At 32.8% G+C, this 15,156-nt stretch overlaps 5 protein-coding genes across 6 annotated transcripts; 3 read left to right on the top strand and 2 right to left on the bottom strand.

Annotated features, from left to right (window-relative positions):
• Nucleotides 1-1,491: 1,491 nt before the first annotated feature.
• LOC105434148 (4-vinylanisole receptor-like) lies at nucleotides 1,492-4,312 on the top strand. Its single transcript, XM_089082198.1, has 6 exons — nucleotides 1,492-1,773; nucleotides 1,881-2,352; nucleotides 2,730-2,829; nucleotides 3,085-3,204; nucleotides 3,418-3,573; nucleotides 3,932-4,312. The coding sequence occupies exons 1-6, from the start codon at nucleotides 1,629-1,631 to the stop codon at nucleotides 3,980-3,982; spliced, it is 1,044 nt and encodes a 347-aa protein (XP_088938324.1). The 5' UTR covers nucleotides 1,492-1,628; the 3' UTR covers nucleotides 3,983-4,312.
• Nucleotides 4,313-4,721: 409 nt separating this feature from the next.
• shu (inactive peptidyl-prolyl cis-trans isomerase shutdown) lies at nucleotides 4,722-8,318 on the top strand. 2 transcript variants are annotated; one of them, XM_089082183.1, is made up of 7 exons: nucleotides 4,722-6,121; nucleotides 6,180-6,414; nucleotides 6,562-7,022; nucleotides 7,105-7,293; nucleotides 7,359-7,470; nucleotides 7,541-7,735; nucleotides 8,178-8,318. In XM_089082183.1, the coding sequence occupies exons 1-7, from the start codon at nucleotides 6,081-6,083 to the stop codon at nucleotides 8,190-8,192; spliced, it is 1,248 nt and encodes a 415-aa protein (XP_088938309.1). In that variant the 5' UTR covers nucleotides 4,722-6,080; the 3' UTR covers nucleotides 8,193-8,318. The 2 variants fall into 2 exon arrangements, with proteins under 2 accessions (XP_088938309.1, XP_011647883.2); XM_011649581.3 differs by lacking the exon at nucleotides 8,178-8,318 and having other exon boundaries at nucleotides 4,723-6,121; nucleotides 7,541-8,100.
• Nucleotides 8,268-10,061, top strand: LOC105434023 (pancreatic lipase-related protein 2-like). The gene is made up of 4 exons (XM_011649577.3): nucleotides 8,268-8,407; nucleotides 8,497-8,936; nucleotides 9,213-9,564; nucleotides 9,633-10,061. Exons 1-4 carry the CDS (start codon nucleotides 8,365-8,367, stop codon nucleotides 9,860-9,862), a joined length of 1,065 nt encoding a protein of 354 aa, XP_011647879.2. The 5' UTR covers nucleotides 8,268-8,364; the 3' UTR covers nucleotides 9,863-10,061.
• LOC148935413 (short transient receptor potential channel 6) lies at nucleotides 9,878-13,011 on the bottom strand. The gene is made up of 5 exons (XM_089082195.1): nucleotides 12,998-13,011; nucleotides 11,337-11,464; nucleotides 11,108-11,256; nucleotides 10,556-10,712; nucleotides 9,878-10,315 (listed from the first exon to the last, which is right to left on the bottom strand). The coding sequence occupies exons 3-5, from the start codon at nucleotides 11,236-11,238 to the stop codon at nucleotides 10,097-10,099; spliced, it is 507 nt and encodes a 168-aa protein (XP_088938321.1). The 5' UTR covers nucleotides 11,239-11,256; nucleotides 11,337-11,464; nucleotides 12,998-13,011; the 3' UTR covers nucleotides 9,878-10,096.
• A 131-nt stretch (nucleotides 13,012-13,142) lies between these two features.
• LOC105434024 (uncharacterized) lies at nucleotides 13,143-15,153 on the bottom strand. Its single transcript, XM_011649578.3, has 3 exons — nucleotides 15,021-15,153; nucleotides 13,918-14,185; nucleotides 13,143-13,795 (listed from the first exon to the last, which is right to left on the bottom strand). The coding sequence occupies exons 1-3, from the start codon at nucleotides 15,082-15,084 to the stop codon at nucleotides 13,345-13,347; spliced, it is 783 nt and encodes a 260-aa protein (XP_011647880.1). The 5' UTR covers nucleotides 15,085-15,153; the 3' UTR covers nucleotides 13,143-13,344.
• Nucleotides 15,154-15,156: the final 3 nt, after the last annotated feature.

Raw genomic sequence — 15,156 nt, 5'->3', positions numbered from 1 at the left:
TATCATACATTTTAATTTACGCAAAATTTTAGATTCGAAATTTCGAAAGATATAAAATATTTGTTTTTAAAATATATAAAATTAATATCTGCAACACGTGTATCTTCTTATAATATCCTTATTTTAATATAACAATCCCTTGATATATTTAATAATTTACCTTGCTATATACAATTGCACTAAATAATTATTAATAAACAACGTCAATTTGTGTACACTTACTTAAGAATTTAATATAGTAGTTTAATATAATTTACAAATACTATATACAATTGTTCCTTATTTTTCACTGCACTGCGTTAATGTTTTCTACCTAACGTACATTCATCCTACTTAACTTTCGTGACGATTAGTCTATTTCGTGTTACTGTCTTTTGGCTCTTTCACGTTGCTACAAACATATATATCTATGCATCACTCGTGAAAACTACGTGGTAATCATTTTTTTTTTTTTTTGCATTTTAAAGTTTGCTCGACGAAAAATGCCAGTGAAGTTTGAGAAATGCAAATTGTTGAAAAAAAGCCGAGTTCAAAGAGAGGCAAGGGACGAGGGAATAAATTAATAATGAGCGCTCCAGGAACATTAAAGGACGTTGCACCCATTTATATATTCATAGACTATTTAATAATGCTATAGGAGGACCGTACAAATTGTTCAAATGAGAAACTACACATCCATTAAAAAGACAGCAGACATTAGTATCTAAAATATTTACGAATGCCCATACTTTGCACTTTAGCACGTGCATTTCAAAACTTTTTCCGTGAGCATGCGTGAAAATCGTACTCCCTAAGAGGCAAGGGAGAATGTTGAATTCATAAAAAAATGTCAGTCTCCGTTTGGTCCTAGACATGGATAGCTCTAAAGAATTGGCATATACAGGTGTTTATATTTTCTTATTGTTATTGCTAAGTTTAATATTAATAAATATATAATATCAAAATTATGAGATTCGATCGTTTTATATATATATATATATAAAATAATATATATATATATAAAATGTGTGTGTGTGTGTGTGTGTGTGTATATATATATATATATATATATATATATATATATATATATATATATGTATGTATATATATATATGTTTTATATATATATGTGTGTTTTATATATATATATATATATATATATATATAAAATAAATATTTTTATACATTATATTATTGAAATTGCGAGAGTTTATGAGAATATAGTGCACGAGTTTATTGTGAACTATCCTGTTATTCGTGTTGTTTTTTTGAAAACATTATTAATAGGAAAAATGATAAATTGTTAAAAATTAAACGACGTTGTTGTACGTAGGAAAATAATTTGAAAGTTAACGCGTTTATTTCGCGTAGAAAGGTTTATTGTGAAACTTTATGAATCCTCATGTTTAATCACCGTTGTTTAATTAATTATTTAAAAAACAATATCATTACAAATAATGTACGATTTAATTTGTAATTGATCATTCCATTGACTTAATCAGTAAAAATCTGGTAATGACATAGACTTAGAATGGGCGATTGGAATAAATCGAATTTCTCTAAAGATCATCGGTCTTTGGCCAGATGATAAATTAAGTCGTCGGCAGAGATTTTTGGCGGATCTACGTGCCATTATTATTTTTATCACAATGCTTTTCGTGTCGGTCATACCCGGAATATTTGCGTTGCTGAGAGTCTGGGGCGACATAATGGCGATGACAGACAATTTGCAAATCGGTCTGCCCTTCACAGCGACCGTCGTGAAATTTATCATTATGTGGTTTCACAAGAAAGGTAAATTTCTTTTTCTATACGAACAATGCTGTTTATTTGGCAACGGTTTATCTCTCTTTATTTCTCAAAGAGATTATTTATCTATATTTTTGCATTCTTCCCTGAAGATCTTATACCGATCATAAACATGGTTACGGAGGATTGGATCAGGAGGAAAACAGTGCAAGAACGAAATACTATGATAAAGCAAGCGAGAATTGCCAGAGCGATGGTCATGTTCGGATGTACCATGATGAGCTTAGCGTGCATCCTTCTCATCATTCCTCCTTGCTTTGGATATTCAATGAGATATCTGACAAACATCACCGATGCACCGGGGAAACCGATGCTGGTGCAAACGTATTATTTTCGAGAGATAAAGGAAAGTCCGTACTACGAAATCACGATTGGCGCTCAAGCTACATCGATCGTAATGGCCGCAATTTCTTACACGGGCATCGATACCTTTTTGAGCCTGCTTGTATTTCACATATGTGCCCAACTTGATATTCTCAAAGAGCGATTATTGAATTTGGACGGCTTCAAAGATTTCAGGACTGAATTATCCTTGAATATCCAGGATCACCTACGTCTCATTAGGTTGTTTTAAACTCGATTTGTGCTTTATTTTACGCTGTATCATTTTTCGAAATAATAAAATATGAGAGAAGTATGATAATTTGCATTGCATTAGTTTCTTATGTCGAACGAATTTCATAATCAATTTTTGCAAAATAATCCAAACAATATATTTGTCTAAGAAATGTCCTTAAGATGTTTTTAAGACATTTCTGACATTTTTAGACATTTTTAAAATCTTTTAGAATAATATCATAATGTTTTCTCCCCGTGTGTGTGTGTGTGTGTGTGTGTGTGTGTGTGTGTGTGTGTGTGTTTTATATGTGTATGTTTTTATATTCCTATGGGTTTTTTATTTGATCGAAATCATCCAGTGTTACAGTATATCTTACTCGTAGGTCTGTTGATATCATCGACAATATCTTCAATTTAATGCTTTTGGCATTATTAATATTTTTCGCTACGCTGTTTTGTCTTCAAGGATTTCTGATTGTTAATGTAAGTTGCTAAAAAGGAAAAGAATTAATCTTCTTCTTAAATAAAGATATCTATTGTAGTAAGTAAGATATCTTTGTTATTATTTTTCGCTGCAATTAAAGTAAAGGAGATAAAGAAAAATCTCATTTTATAATCACGATGTTTTTTAATTCCTCTGTACAAAATGGCACGTATTTAAAGCTAGGATATTAAAATAAATTTTCTAAAAAAAATTTTCAAAAAAAACGTTGATAGAAAATATATTATTATGTTTAGATCGTTGATGGAGTCGACAAAGTCTCCTTTATGCGAATATGTTGGCTCGTTTCGATTCTTATTAATACCTTCGTTCATATGTGTCTGTATTGTGTAGTCGGGGAGATTCTTATAAGCAAAGTAAGTATACTTATCATTCATACAAATACGACAAAATAATATTACAAATATTACATTTGTACTGCTTCTTTTATCTAATGTTTTGATCTAGAAAATTTCTAGAAATTTTCTGATCTATTTGAACCGTCATATAAGAGTCTTCCAAGTTTGTGATTTATGTTATTTATAAAATATTTAAATAATACAGGTTTTATGATGTAACAATATTTACAGGCCGAAGGAATATTTTACGCGGTGTATAACTACACGTGGTATTTGCTGACACCGAATGAAGCAAGAAATCTCTTACTGATAATGATTCGTACCGAAAAGCCTCTCTACATTACCGCGGGAAAAATATTTCCTATGACATTGTCCATGTTTTGCAGTGTAAGATATCCATAATTTGTCATACAAATACGATTAAAAAAATACGATTAATTCAATCGGCGATTAACTTATCGAATAATTCTGGTGATATTCCGAGATATTTCATTAATAATGAATAAAATTATTAATTTTTTCTTTTTTTCTTATGGTAATATGAAAAAATGAGAAATTGAGAATGTAAGTAGAAATTTTTTTATAAGCGATTGAGTTAATCATCGATTTTTATTAAGCTTAATCCAAGTTATTCTTATAAAACCGTCCATCTTATTTTATCTAAATTTTTTAAATTATTTATTATTGCCCTAACACACGCGTATTATTATCATTTTACATATACTTCGTATATTTTTTTTTTCAGTTGATAAAAACATCAGCTGGTTACGTATCTGTACTGCTCGCTAATCGATAAATCTATGACAGATCGATCACAGAAACTCATACAATGAACATCGTGAGCGAAAAGGAAAGAGCAAACTATTTAAATAAATAGTATGTAATTATATTTTTATTTATCTAATGTTTATCTATTGTTTCGAGTGCCATTGTTATTTTAAGTAAAAAAATATATTGACATGTATAACTATTAATAATAAAAGAAGAAATTATAATTATAACAAATTGTTGTCAACATTTTTAATACTAGATACTCAAGATATATCTAAAAACGTTTTATATTCACATTTTACAGTCTATAATATAATACAATTACATTTTATAAACTATGTAATATGTTTAAATTATAAATATATATTATTAATAATATGTCTAAATTATAAATCAATGATGATTAATTATGAAAATCAATAATTTCATAAATAAGTAGATACAAAATTTTGTTGTATGTATCATTCGCATTATGTGTCATTCAAAGTTAAGATATCAATCTGAAGTTTATCTTATTCACTTATCATTTATGCAATATAAATATTTTCCTCGATCCTTTCCAGAGAATAATTTAGAGCGAAGATATTTCGAAGCAAACAACAATAGACATTATTCGCTTTGAATAGAACAATAGTAAACACAATTTCGCGGTATTGTTCACATGTAGTCTTCTGCTTGTTCAGCGGACAGTGCGCCTGCGCAAGATATCTTGACATTAGCGCACTCTTGGATAGCGAAGACATCCTGAATAACATGATGAACACTCAATGCCAGTCAACAGTCGCGATATAACTATGCAGATTCACTTTTCATACCGTATCTTTTATATATTATATATTTCTATCTATATAAATTAACTTTTTATTAATCCTAATTTAACATACTTTTTATCTTCTTTTAATTTTAAGAATTAGAAAAAATAGAGTAAATTAAATTGAGGTTAAAGTAAACATTGATAAAAATGAATATTACGATATCTTTATTTTTTTGCCATATCACTTGATCATTCTGCCACGTTCTCAGTTGTCTATCCGGAAGTTTGTTTTTCATAGCTGAAAATTTGTACATTTATTATAAATGAAATATATATATATATAAAATGTATTCGAAGTTGGGTGAAAATAAGAAACAAAATTTTAGATCAATCTAGTGTAGCATTAAAAAATGGATTTTAATATTGTATAAAGAAACAATGGCTGCGTTCAGCAGAGGAAGCAGATCAACGTTCAATGATTCTTTATTATGATTGGTTTCTATACTTAGATTCAATAAAGACCAATCATATTGAAAAATCACTGAACGCTCACTAATCTGCTTTCTCTACTGACGCAGTCAATAATGCTCATAAGTAAAATTGGAAAAGAAATTACTCTCATGTTCATTTTTATCTATGTAGGTTAACTTTAATCTTGGCTTAATTTATTCTCTTTATCTTTTTCTAATTTTTAGAACTAAAAAGCAAGCTTAAAGGCAATTTACATTACATTTATATTTATATAGAAATGGATCAATTGCCTGCTTCTCTCTCCACAGATTAGTATTTTGATTCTTAGAGATAAAAAGTGCCAGGAAAACAAGAGAAAAAAAGAGCAATTATATAATCTAATTTTCACAAATTTTTATAGTACACACATTTCTATCGCAATGAATTTTATTGGTCACAATCGTTTACGACTAGGGGCCCTATTCTTGAAACATGTCGCCTATGAAAAGCCTATAATATATGCCACGTACATTATAGGATTTTCATTTTTTGTGCAATATATTTTAAGAATAGGGCCCTAGATTATACAGCGTAGCACTTTTTTTTCACGGAATGAACCTATTGTGATTCAGTTATCCGATACCGTTCTCGGGCATTTGCTGAATTAGTTTTGAATTCTCAAATCAAAACCATGATATTAAATTGTGAGGCAAATATTCGTTAAAGAACTACGAAAGAGAAGACACTGGTGTATCTTTAAAGATATTCGTGAGAAAAAAAATAAAATTCTTACATTCATTGCTTATGTACCTATTATTTTCGTTCGAGGGTGTTCGATGAACTAAAAAAACCGGGGGAAATCAAAGACAGAGTAAAAGATAAAGAATTAAAAACGATTTTTCAACTTAAATATTAAAGAATGACGAATTGGGATCGTTCGCTGGGTGGTTTGAGAATCAGGTGAGAATTGTATTAGTGAATTCACATTATTATATTTATTATAATGAAATTGTTTCAGTGATTTAATATCAGATAATGGAGTTACATTTGAAATTGGAGAAGAGATTGAGGAGGAAGAAGAAATTGGATTTTCTCCTCATGTTCATTTTAGCAATGAAGAAATGTTGAATATGTTAAATATGAATGAATTTGAAGATGAAACTGAAGATAACGAGAAAGAAATCATGTCTCTTTATGGCATGAGTTTCTCAAAGCTAAAAGCAAAGATGACAAGTATAACTCCAGATAAAAAAGTTAATAAGATTTTCCATTGTTTTTTATGTATTATTTTTTTCTTTACCTGTCCAAAAATGAGATACAATTCTGTCATCTATAATTTGATTGATATTAATAAAATAAAGATAAGCATATAATTTTAATCAGTATAATGAAATTGTTAGGTCATGAAGTTTGTCAAGCAGAAAGGTGTTGGAGAAGTTGTTCCATGCAATGCACAAATTACAATTCATTATATTGGATATTTTGAGTACAGAGATGAGCCTTTTGATTCTACTTATTCCACTGGCAATCCAAGAACATTGCGCTTAGGCCAGAGTTGTATTATATCTGGTTTAGAAATTGGTATAAGTACTATGCAAAAGCATGAGATAGCAGTATTTCTGATACATCCTGATCTTGCTTATAAGGCTTTTGGTTGTCCACCTCGTATTCCACCTAATGAGGAAGTAGTATTTGTGGTTCAGTTACTAGATTATGTTGATGATGGTTGTGCAAGTATGTATAATGACTTTGATTTAGAAGAGAAGCAGTCATTTGAAAACGTATTAAAGCCTGTATCACATATGTTTGTATCTGCTAAAAACCATGCTACAAAATATAACCACAAATTGGCGATACGAGAGTAAATACATAAAATATCTACAATTGTATAATTATATCTATTTAATATATATGTATATATATATATATTTTTTCTTTTACAGATATAGGAAAATTATAGATTGCTTGGAGACGATCCGATTAAAAGATAATGCAGAGGAAGAAAAAATGAAAAAATATCTTTCACGAGCTTACACTAATCTTGCCATTTGTCATAACCATTTAAATGAATCTCGTAAGGCTTGCATAGCCTGTAGAAAAGTGCCAATACCAACAGCTAAAAGCTATTTTAAGTATGTACTGTTGTTAGTTATTATCATGTTAAATTTATATCGTTTATGAAATTCTTGTATCGTAGTTTTGGAAAAGCTTTGCTGAATCTTGGAGAATACGACGCAGCAATGAAGGAATTGCAAAATGCTCATGCATTAGAACCACGAGATGAAGTTATCAAAAAAGCAATTCAGACAGTGAGGCAAAAACAGACAAGATTTAAAAAAAAACTAATTTTTTTATAATAATATGAATGTTTTCTTACAGGCTAATGCGAAACAGCGTGAGTATCTGGAAATAGAGAAACGTTTGTGGAAAAACTGCTTTAAATCCAAGGAAGATAAAACGAAAATTACTGAATTTCGAAAAGCTGCTCGTGATTTGTGTGAAACCATTATCAATAGCGATGACATAACAAGACAATCTCTCCCAGAAGGTTTAACAAAAGAAGAAGAGGAAATTGTGCGTGAAGAAGCTGCTATATTAGGATTAAATATTGTTATATCTAACAGATATGGCAAAGAAACTGTATATCTCCAGAAAAACAAATCGTAAAATTACATTCCTGTTGTTTATATTGAGGACCTTTATAACTCATATTGCAGTTTCTTTTTTTGAGGTTTTAAATATAGTTCTTTAGATTTATAACTATGTTGAGTAAATGAAACTATTTCATGATTTCAAGGATTTTGAGGAAGGAGTATTATATATGTCACTAATGCGAAAGAAGATTACATAACTACTAAAATAGCCTTATAATTTTGTATTTTTGTATCTTTGCTTCTTTATCAGTACAATAAACTATAATTTTGTATAATTTTGATAAATATTGTTTTAATCAGTTCCAAATCTATAAAACCTATAGAAATGTAATTAAATTATGTTTCTCTATGTTACTATTTAGATGTGCTTAAATTAGAATAAACAAGCAGCGGAAGTTCGTGGACAATTCTTATTATGCTTTGTGCTCGATATTGGTAATAAGATCTAATAATGTAGCTCGAGTAATATAAAAATATTTCATTTACGTAACATAAGGTATATAAAGGTATATAAGAAATCGTCCAACGAAAACATTGAAAGTTATCATAATGACTCCACTAGTTGCAACGTTCTTCGTATCTTTGCTCCTAAGTGACGTGTCGTTTCTTTTACATATATAATTTTATAATAAAAAACAATGATCGAGTGATATAGAGTCTATTTTTATTACTTGTTTTTAGATATATCTTTTAATATAGCTGAATTACTGGGAAATCGGCCATCAATTCAAGGTTTTCAAAATCATCATCCTGAGGAAGGTCTTCTAGACATTTTTATAAATCCGACATCGATCATCTCAAATGATCACGGGACAATTGGTAATATCCTTGATTTGGATTTTAAAGCGGAGGATATAAATTATGAACTTTATACCAAGAATAATAAAGAACAAGCCGTTTCTCTACGAGTGGATGATGCTACACAATTGAGAGATTCACCATTTAATTCAGCATGGCCAACCAAAATTATTATTCACGGATGGACAGAGAATGGAAATGCTTTTTGGGTACACGATATTCGACGAAATTATCTCAGCATTGGGGATTATAATGTGATCTGTATAGACTGGTTCGCCGGTTCGACCAAAGAATATCTGACGTCCGTCAAACTCACTCGTCAGGTGAATGAAAAAATTTATATATTTTAATAAAAGATTAAATTATTAAAAAGAACATTTTATTTTTCTCGGAAAGTGATATCTGTAGTAATAAACTTGTTATATCCATGCAGGATATAACAAAAAAAAAAGATCTGTTTGTAATATGCAGATTGTCACAATGAAAATAAAAACGAAATTGATTTTACAAAAAAGAGTCTGATTCAATTTGTTTTAATATGCGCATTTAACTTTTGCAATACAGAAACGTAATGCAAAATCAGCATTCGTATTTTGCAGGTGGGTGAATACGTGGCTGCGTTCATCGAATTTCTCGGATCAGAGGCTCAACTTTCCTTTGATGACGTTCATATTTTGGGACACAGCTTGGGTGCTCACGTAGCCGGATATGTTGGTAATTATGTGTCCAAAAAACTCGGTCGGATTACCGGACTCGATCCGGCTGGCCCAGGATATGAGACGCCTTATTTCAAGGACACAGAGGAGCGACTGGATGCTGAAGATGCCAATTTTGTGGATGTTATCCACACCTGTGCTGGCAGTTTAGGCTTTCTTAGACCTATAGGACATGCGGATTTTTATCCAAACGGAGGAACATTTAGGCAACCCGGATGCCCAGTATTTTCATCCCGTACGATACCAACATTGTATTCTACAATACAAAATGCAAGAGGATATTGATTTAGCTTGTATTTTTAGAGTCCTGCAGCCACGGTAGATCGCATCAATTTTTCGCCGAGTCTATTGTGCATTCGGACGGCTTTGTCGCCGTACAATGCGCCAATTGGATGGATTTCCAGCTTGGTAAATGCGGCAGTAATAATTCCAGCATTGCTGTTATGGGTGAATTTATCAACACTGACGTTCGAGGTATTTTTTATCTGATAACCAACGCACAGCCACCGTTTGGGAAAGGCGAGATAAAATGAAGGGTAATGGAAACGTTTAGATGTAACTTCGCATATTCACATTGATTACACATACATATGTATTTCGTTATAATTAGCAATATCGCAAGAAAACGTACAAACGTAGAAAGTACTTCGCTTATGACACCTCTATTATAAATACACTATAGTATAAGATAGTACGATATAAAATAATAAAAAAATTATGCAAAATGGAAAACTGCATGTGATAATGGACACGTTAGTTTTATGTATTTAAGCCATTTCAGTAAGCGTTGCCTCTACAGTGGACGGTTTCTCGACTTCGTCTCCGAATCGCATGCGATACTTTCGACGGACTGTATCCCAATCGACGACATTTTGTATCTTCGGAATATTATTTAAAGAAGTTTGACTGGTAGACGGACTTGATTGAAGTAACGAGAAGTTAATTCGGTCCCTCGCTGCTCGCGGTAAAGGAAGCATTTTGTTATTCTAAAAAAAAAGAGAAAAAAAGAATTATTAAAAATTACTTAATAAGGATAAAGAAAGAAAATTTATGTGGAATTATTCAATAAAACACTTCGGAATTTTCGATTTTTGTTTTTAATTTATCAGAAATGTGATAAAATTTGACCAAATTTAGAGTTCTTTAATGTGTAACTGATAGAAATGCAATAAAATATTGCTAATAAATTGTGACATTATAATATGCAACAAACAGCATCTACATACGGTGGAAAATTTTGGGAAACTTTGATGCATATCGGGTTCCATATATCCACGCGATCTGCCGATTTTCTGCCTTGCAATTCGTTCCTTCATACAAGCATTCTTAAGATACTCCGCCCATGTGGTAATGAGATTTAATGGTGCTGGAGCAGTCCTCGCCCTTTGAGAAGAAAGATCGAGAATATAATTACAGCAAAGAGTTACAAATTTAAATGAAGATTGCACAAGCATTTAAGTTTTATATGAAAGTCAGACGAAAGAATTACACTCCAAGATTTAAAAAAATTTTTGTAAATGTGATTATCAATATATGTAAGTGATACGAAAATTTCAATTTTTATTTTATATAAAATAATTTTTAAATTATGTAATTTATATATAATTTATATAATTTATATATAATTATATAATTTTTTATATAATAATTTTTAAAAAGATCTTTGATGAAAATTTAGTCGCTATTTGTACTAAAGTCTTAAGGATTAAGAATTAAAATTTTAAGAATTAATTTTTTCCATTTGCAAAATATTTTTTGTCGAAATTACATTTACTTACTTTTGCATCTTGCGAATTAGTTTACTGAGACCGTACTTCCATTCGATATCACTCTGTGATTGAATGTTATGATATGTGTCGCTCATCATAGCAATTAACAAATTAATCAATACTATGACACTGACGAGCATGTATAATGAGAATGACACCTACCGAAAATTAATTATTTGTTAAATTGTAATTGAAGACAATTAAATATATGTAGGAAACTGATATAATCATTCCTCACCTTGAAGAAATTAACCGTCCACCACGGCTGTAGCTTCGCTTTTAATGAAAATGTAAAATCTTCGGTGTCTTTTTGTCCAAAAATGGCGAAGAAAAGATTCTCCGTGATATCAATCGCACTAACCTTCACTGTGCAAACAGAGAAAAAAAATAGTAAGTTAAAACAATTAATTTATTGACATATTAATCTCATTAGTCATATCCATTTATATATCTTATTGAAAATCAGTGTTTGAATTAAATATTTTCCTACGCTAATACAGCAGTGTAGTACAAGGCAGAGTGTTGATAACTAATAGTTGTTACTTTAAAATTACTTTAAATGTTGCAGTTATAGTTGCAAATTTCGGACTACACCACTGCTGATACAGAATGGATCGAATTTTCGCTATCTATTCATCGTCATTCTGATTACAAGCAGAGAAAGTCGTATGATATTTACAGTTGTTGAGTTTTTAAATTGTAGAAATTCATGCTGACGATAGTCAACTACCCTAATCTTCGTTCAGTAAAAATCGATCAATCAGAAGAAAAGTCAGCGAGCTTTATAAAACCTAAAACATGCGATGAGATGAGTAGCGCGTATCGAGAGATTTCGATGAGCAAATATTGAGTAAAAAACTGCAAAGAGAATGTCCACATTCGACATATCGGTGAAGAGTTTTCTAAACGCATTCAAATGCAGAATGGATGCGATGAATGCGGCTTGCAACGTGAGAATTGCATTTCGATTCGCTTTGCACCCCATAAAAAATAGAGAAATTAAAAAGGGAATTGATACAAATTTATATTCTCTGTAAACCTATGAATTTCTAATTTACGAAAGGAAAAACAGGTTTTGTAGGATTGAATTTTTTTCTTCTTCTTTCATTTACTTTTACAACATAGTAAATTAAATTCCTAAAAAAAAAAAGGATTAATTTTATGTAATATAAGGCTTCTTTTCTTTTTAACTAAATTTCTTGCATAGGTTCATCTTTTAGCTTTTTTTCTCCAACATGGAAAAATCTATATTAAAAATTTGTCTAACACTTATTTATATATTTGAGAAGAAACAGAATAAAATTTATTTAAACCTTTCAAAAATTTCAATTTTAAAGATTAAGCGTTTATTATACAGAGAAGAAATTTTTTTTTATCGAATTCGCTTCAATTTAACTATTTTTTTACAGGGTGTAACATTTATGATGCGTGCCAGTCGAACAACGTGCGGATGATCGAGAGGTGTGTCTTGTAGACGCGTAGCAAATGTTCAACTCCAATTAACGTATCAACATACATGCTACACATCAAGTTTGTGTGTATATATGACGTGTATATAATGTGTGTGTATATAATGACGTGAACTTCGAAGGCAGTTCTAATATCACAGTCCTATGTAGATACACATCCTACAATCGAGCGCGCCGGTATATTACGCGAAAATATCGTGAGCAACATGATGCAGGCATAATGATCGGTGCGTGCATCGTTGCAACAGCATCATTATGCAATTGCGTTCTACATATATATATATATATATATATATATATATATATATATAGACATGTACACATAGCATATATAGAGCGCAATAAGTATATGGGTCTATATCGTACATATGATCAAAAAAACATTCCAGGTGGGAAGAGAATTTATAATTAAATAATATTGATGACTAACCGTCGAACGTGACGTCGAACGATCCCTATGTACACGGGTATTCCCCATGGTAGCCTCTAAAACGTGTTATAGGTAATCGATTAGACTATGGATCACAAGGAGCACGGGTTCGCTAATTAACAATAACTATAGAGACGACGCAAAGTCGAGCTTAGGCGTTTATTTCGAAAATACTGACAAGGTACTCCGCACGCCCTACGGCGATATGTACAAGTTTAACGCATGCGACTAAACGCATTAATACGGCGAATATGCCGAAAACAGGAAGAGTTCTGCTTTCTCTCCTCCACGAGAGGATGTTATGTAATATTGTCGATGATTATCCTAAGCGGTTTCCCTTCTCGTTTTCAAACACCAAGTCCGAGCTTCGATTTTTCGGCATCGCTCGATGAACCCTCCAAGACAGCCAGTGGATTCGTCTCCGTCGACTCCTTAGCCTCTTCGACCGGCTTCTCTTCGATCTTCTCGCCGTAAAGATCCCTGTATTTGCGTCTGACAATTTCCCAATCGACAACGTTGTCGATCTTGACCGTGTTGCTGAAGGACAGCTGGCTCCCGAGGGGACTCAGGTGAACGACCGATAAGGCGACGCTGTCCTTATGTCCCACCTGCGTGTTCTTCTTCACCTTAGACAACCATTTGGCACCCATCCTGGTACGAGGGGACAGACGGGCACCGCCCATCAGGTGCATCAGGGACGGCCGTTGTTGCTTCTTGGTCAAGCGTTTCTTGCAGAGTTTAACGAAATACGTGATCCACGTAGACAGGAGATTCAGCGGAGATGGCGCCGTGGTGGTCCTGTCGAAAATTCGATCGATTAGTGCGACGATACGTGTGAATGGGATTTTTCACGCGAGATACACGACAACCTACCGTTCGTTCTCTTCAGAGTCTTTTTCTTTTTCGGTACGTCCTATTACCTGTGCATATTTCGAACGAGCTTGCTCAATCCGTATTTCCACTCGATGTCCGACTGCGCCTGTATCCGCTGATAGGTATCGCTCATCATGGCGATCAGGAGATTAATAAGCACCACCACCGACACCAACATGTAAATGCCGAAGGCGAGCTTGAAGAGGACGGTCGTCCACTCGGGCTGCAGCTTCTCTACCTTGAACTGTTCGTGTGTCGTCTGACCGAAGATGGCGAAGAACAACAACTCGACCGCGAGTACGGGAAACATCCTGACTGTAAATATGCGTTAAACAACGTGTCTGGTAAGGTGTATAGGCGAGCGGACGTATGCAAAAATTCTCTGCCACTGTCCAGACACATGCTATAATGTTGCTACTACCAAACGTCGTAAAAAAGATCGATTTCAAGCCATACAAGGTATACATATGCTGCGACCGGTACAAACTCTTCGATTTTGTCTGTCGTCAGAAAAAAGTCCAAGCGCCTAAGAAAAACGCGCTCTTGTATGACGGGACGGTTTCTAACTTTAAGCGCGTGAAACATAAAAGGGAATTGGAGAGACTAGCAATGTATTTGTTACGTGCAATTATCCCGTACATCGCAAATGTTCAAAGGACATCCGACGCGGTAAGAGATCTCCTTTGGAGATCTAACTTTTAAACGTTTGCAATGTCAGAGATATTTCATTATAATGAACCGTTCGTGTAAGCGTTAATTAAAGTTAACAAGACTGAGACTCAGCTCTAAGATGCCTTCTCAATTTTTTTCTACATTCAGTCTTTAGTCGAGTCATCTTATTTAACTCTAATTAATGTTTACAGAAACGGCTCTCTACTGGAAAATCTCGTCGCAACGGATCGATCGAGGAAAAATCTGCATCCTACGGATGAATGATCCAACATTCAATGAAACATCGAGAGCGAGAGCGGATTATGACGGGGATTCGTGACGATTCGCGGCATTCGCAGGTATTATGGTCGTGCCATGTGACGGAGAGGATATGATGTGTCGACGGAATTGGCCCATTCTCATATTTCAACAAACAACACCAATTATATTATGCGTTCCTACGAGATTCACGTGTCACACGTCGAGAGGCTTTACTTACTCAGATGTTTTAATGCTCGGCCGGTCGCCGGTGCGCCGAGGATCGCGCAAGGATCCTCTATCATGGTCTCGCTCGATCGTCTGAGGATCTGTGTCTGCGATAGCGGTTTACGATATTTTATTTTCGTAGAGGATGG

This window comes from Pogonomyrmex barbatus, unplaced genomic scaffold (genome assembly GCF_055798465.1).
Source record: "Pogonomyrmex barbatus isolate J1 unplaced genomic scaffold, ASM5579846v1 scaffold5, whole genome shotgun sequence".
Classification (NCBI taxonomy): Eukaryota; Metazoa; Arthropoda; class Insecta; order Hymenoptera; family Formicidae; genus Pogonomyrmex; species Pogonomyrmex barbatus.
This window is presented reverse-complemented; position numbering and strand designations above follow the sequence as displayed.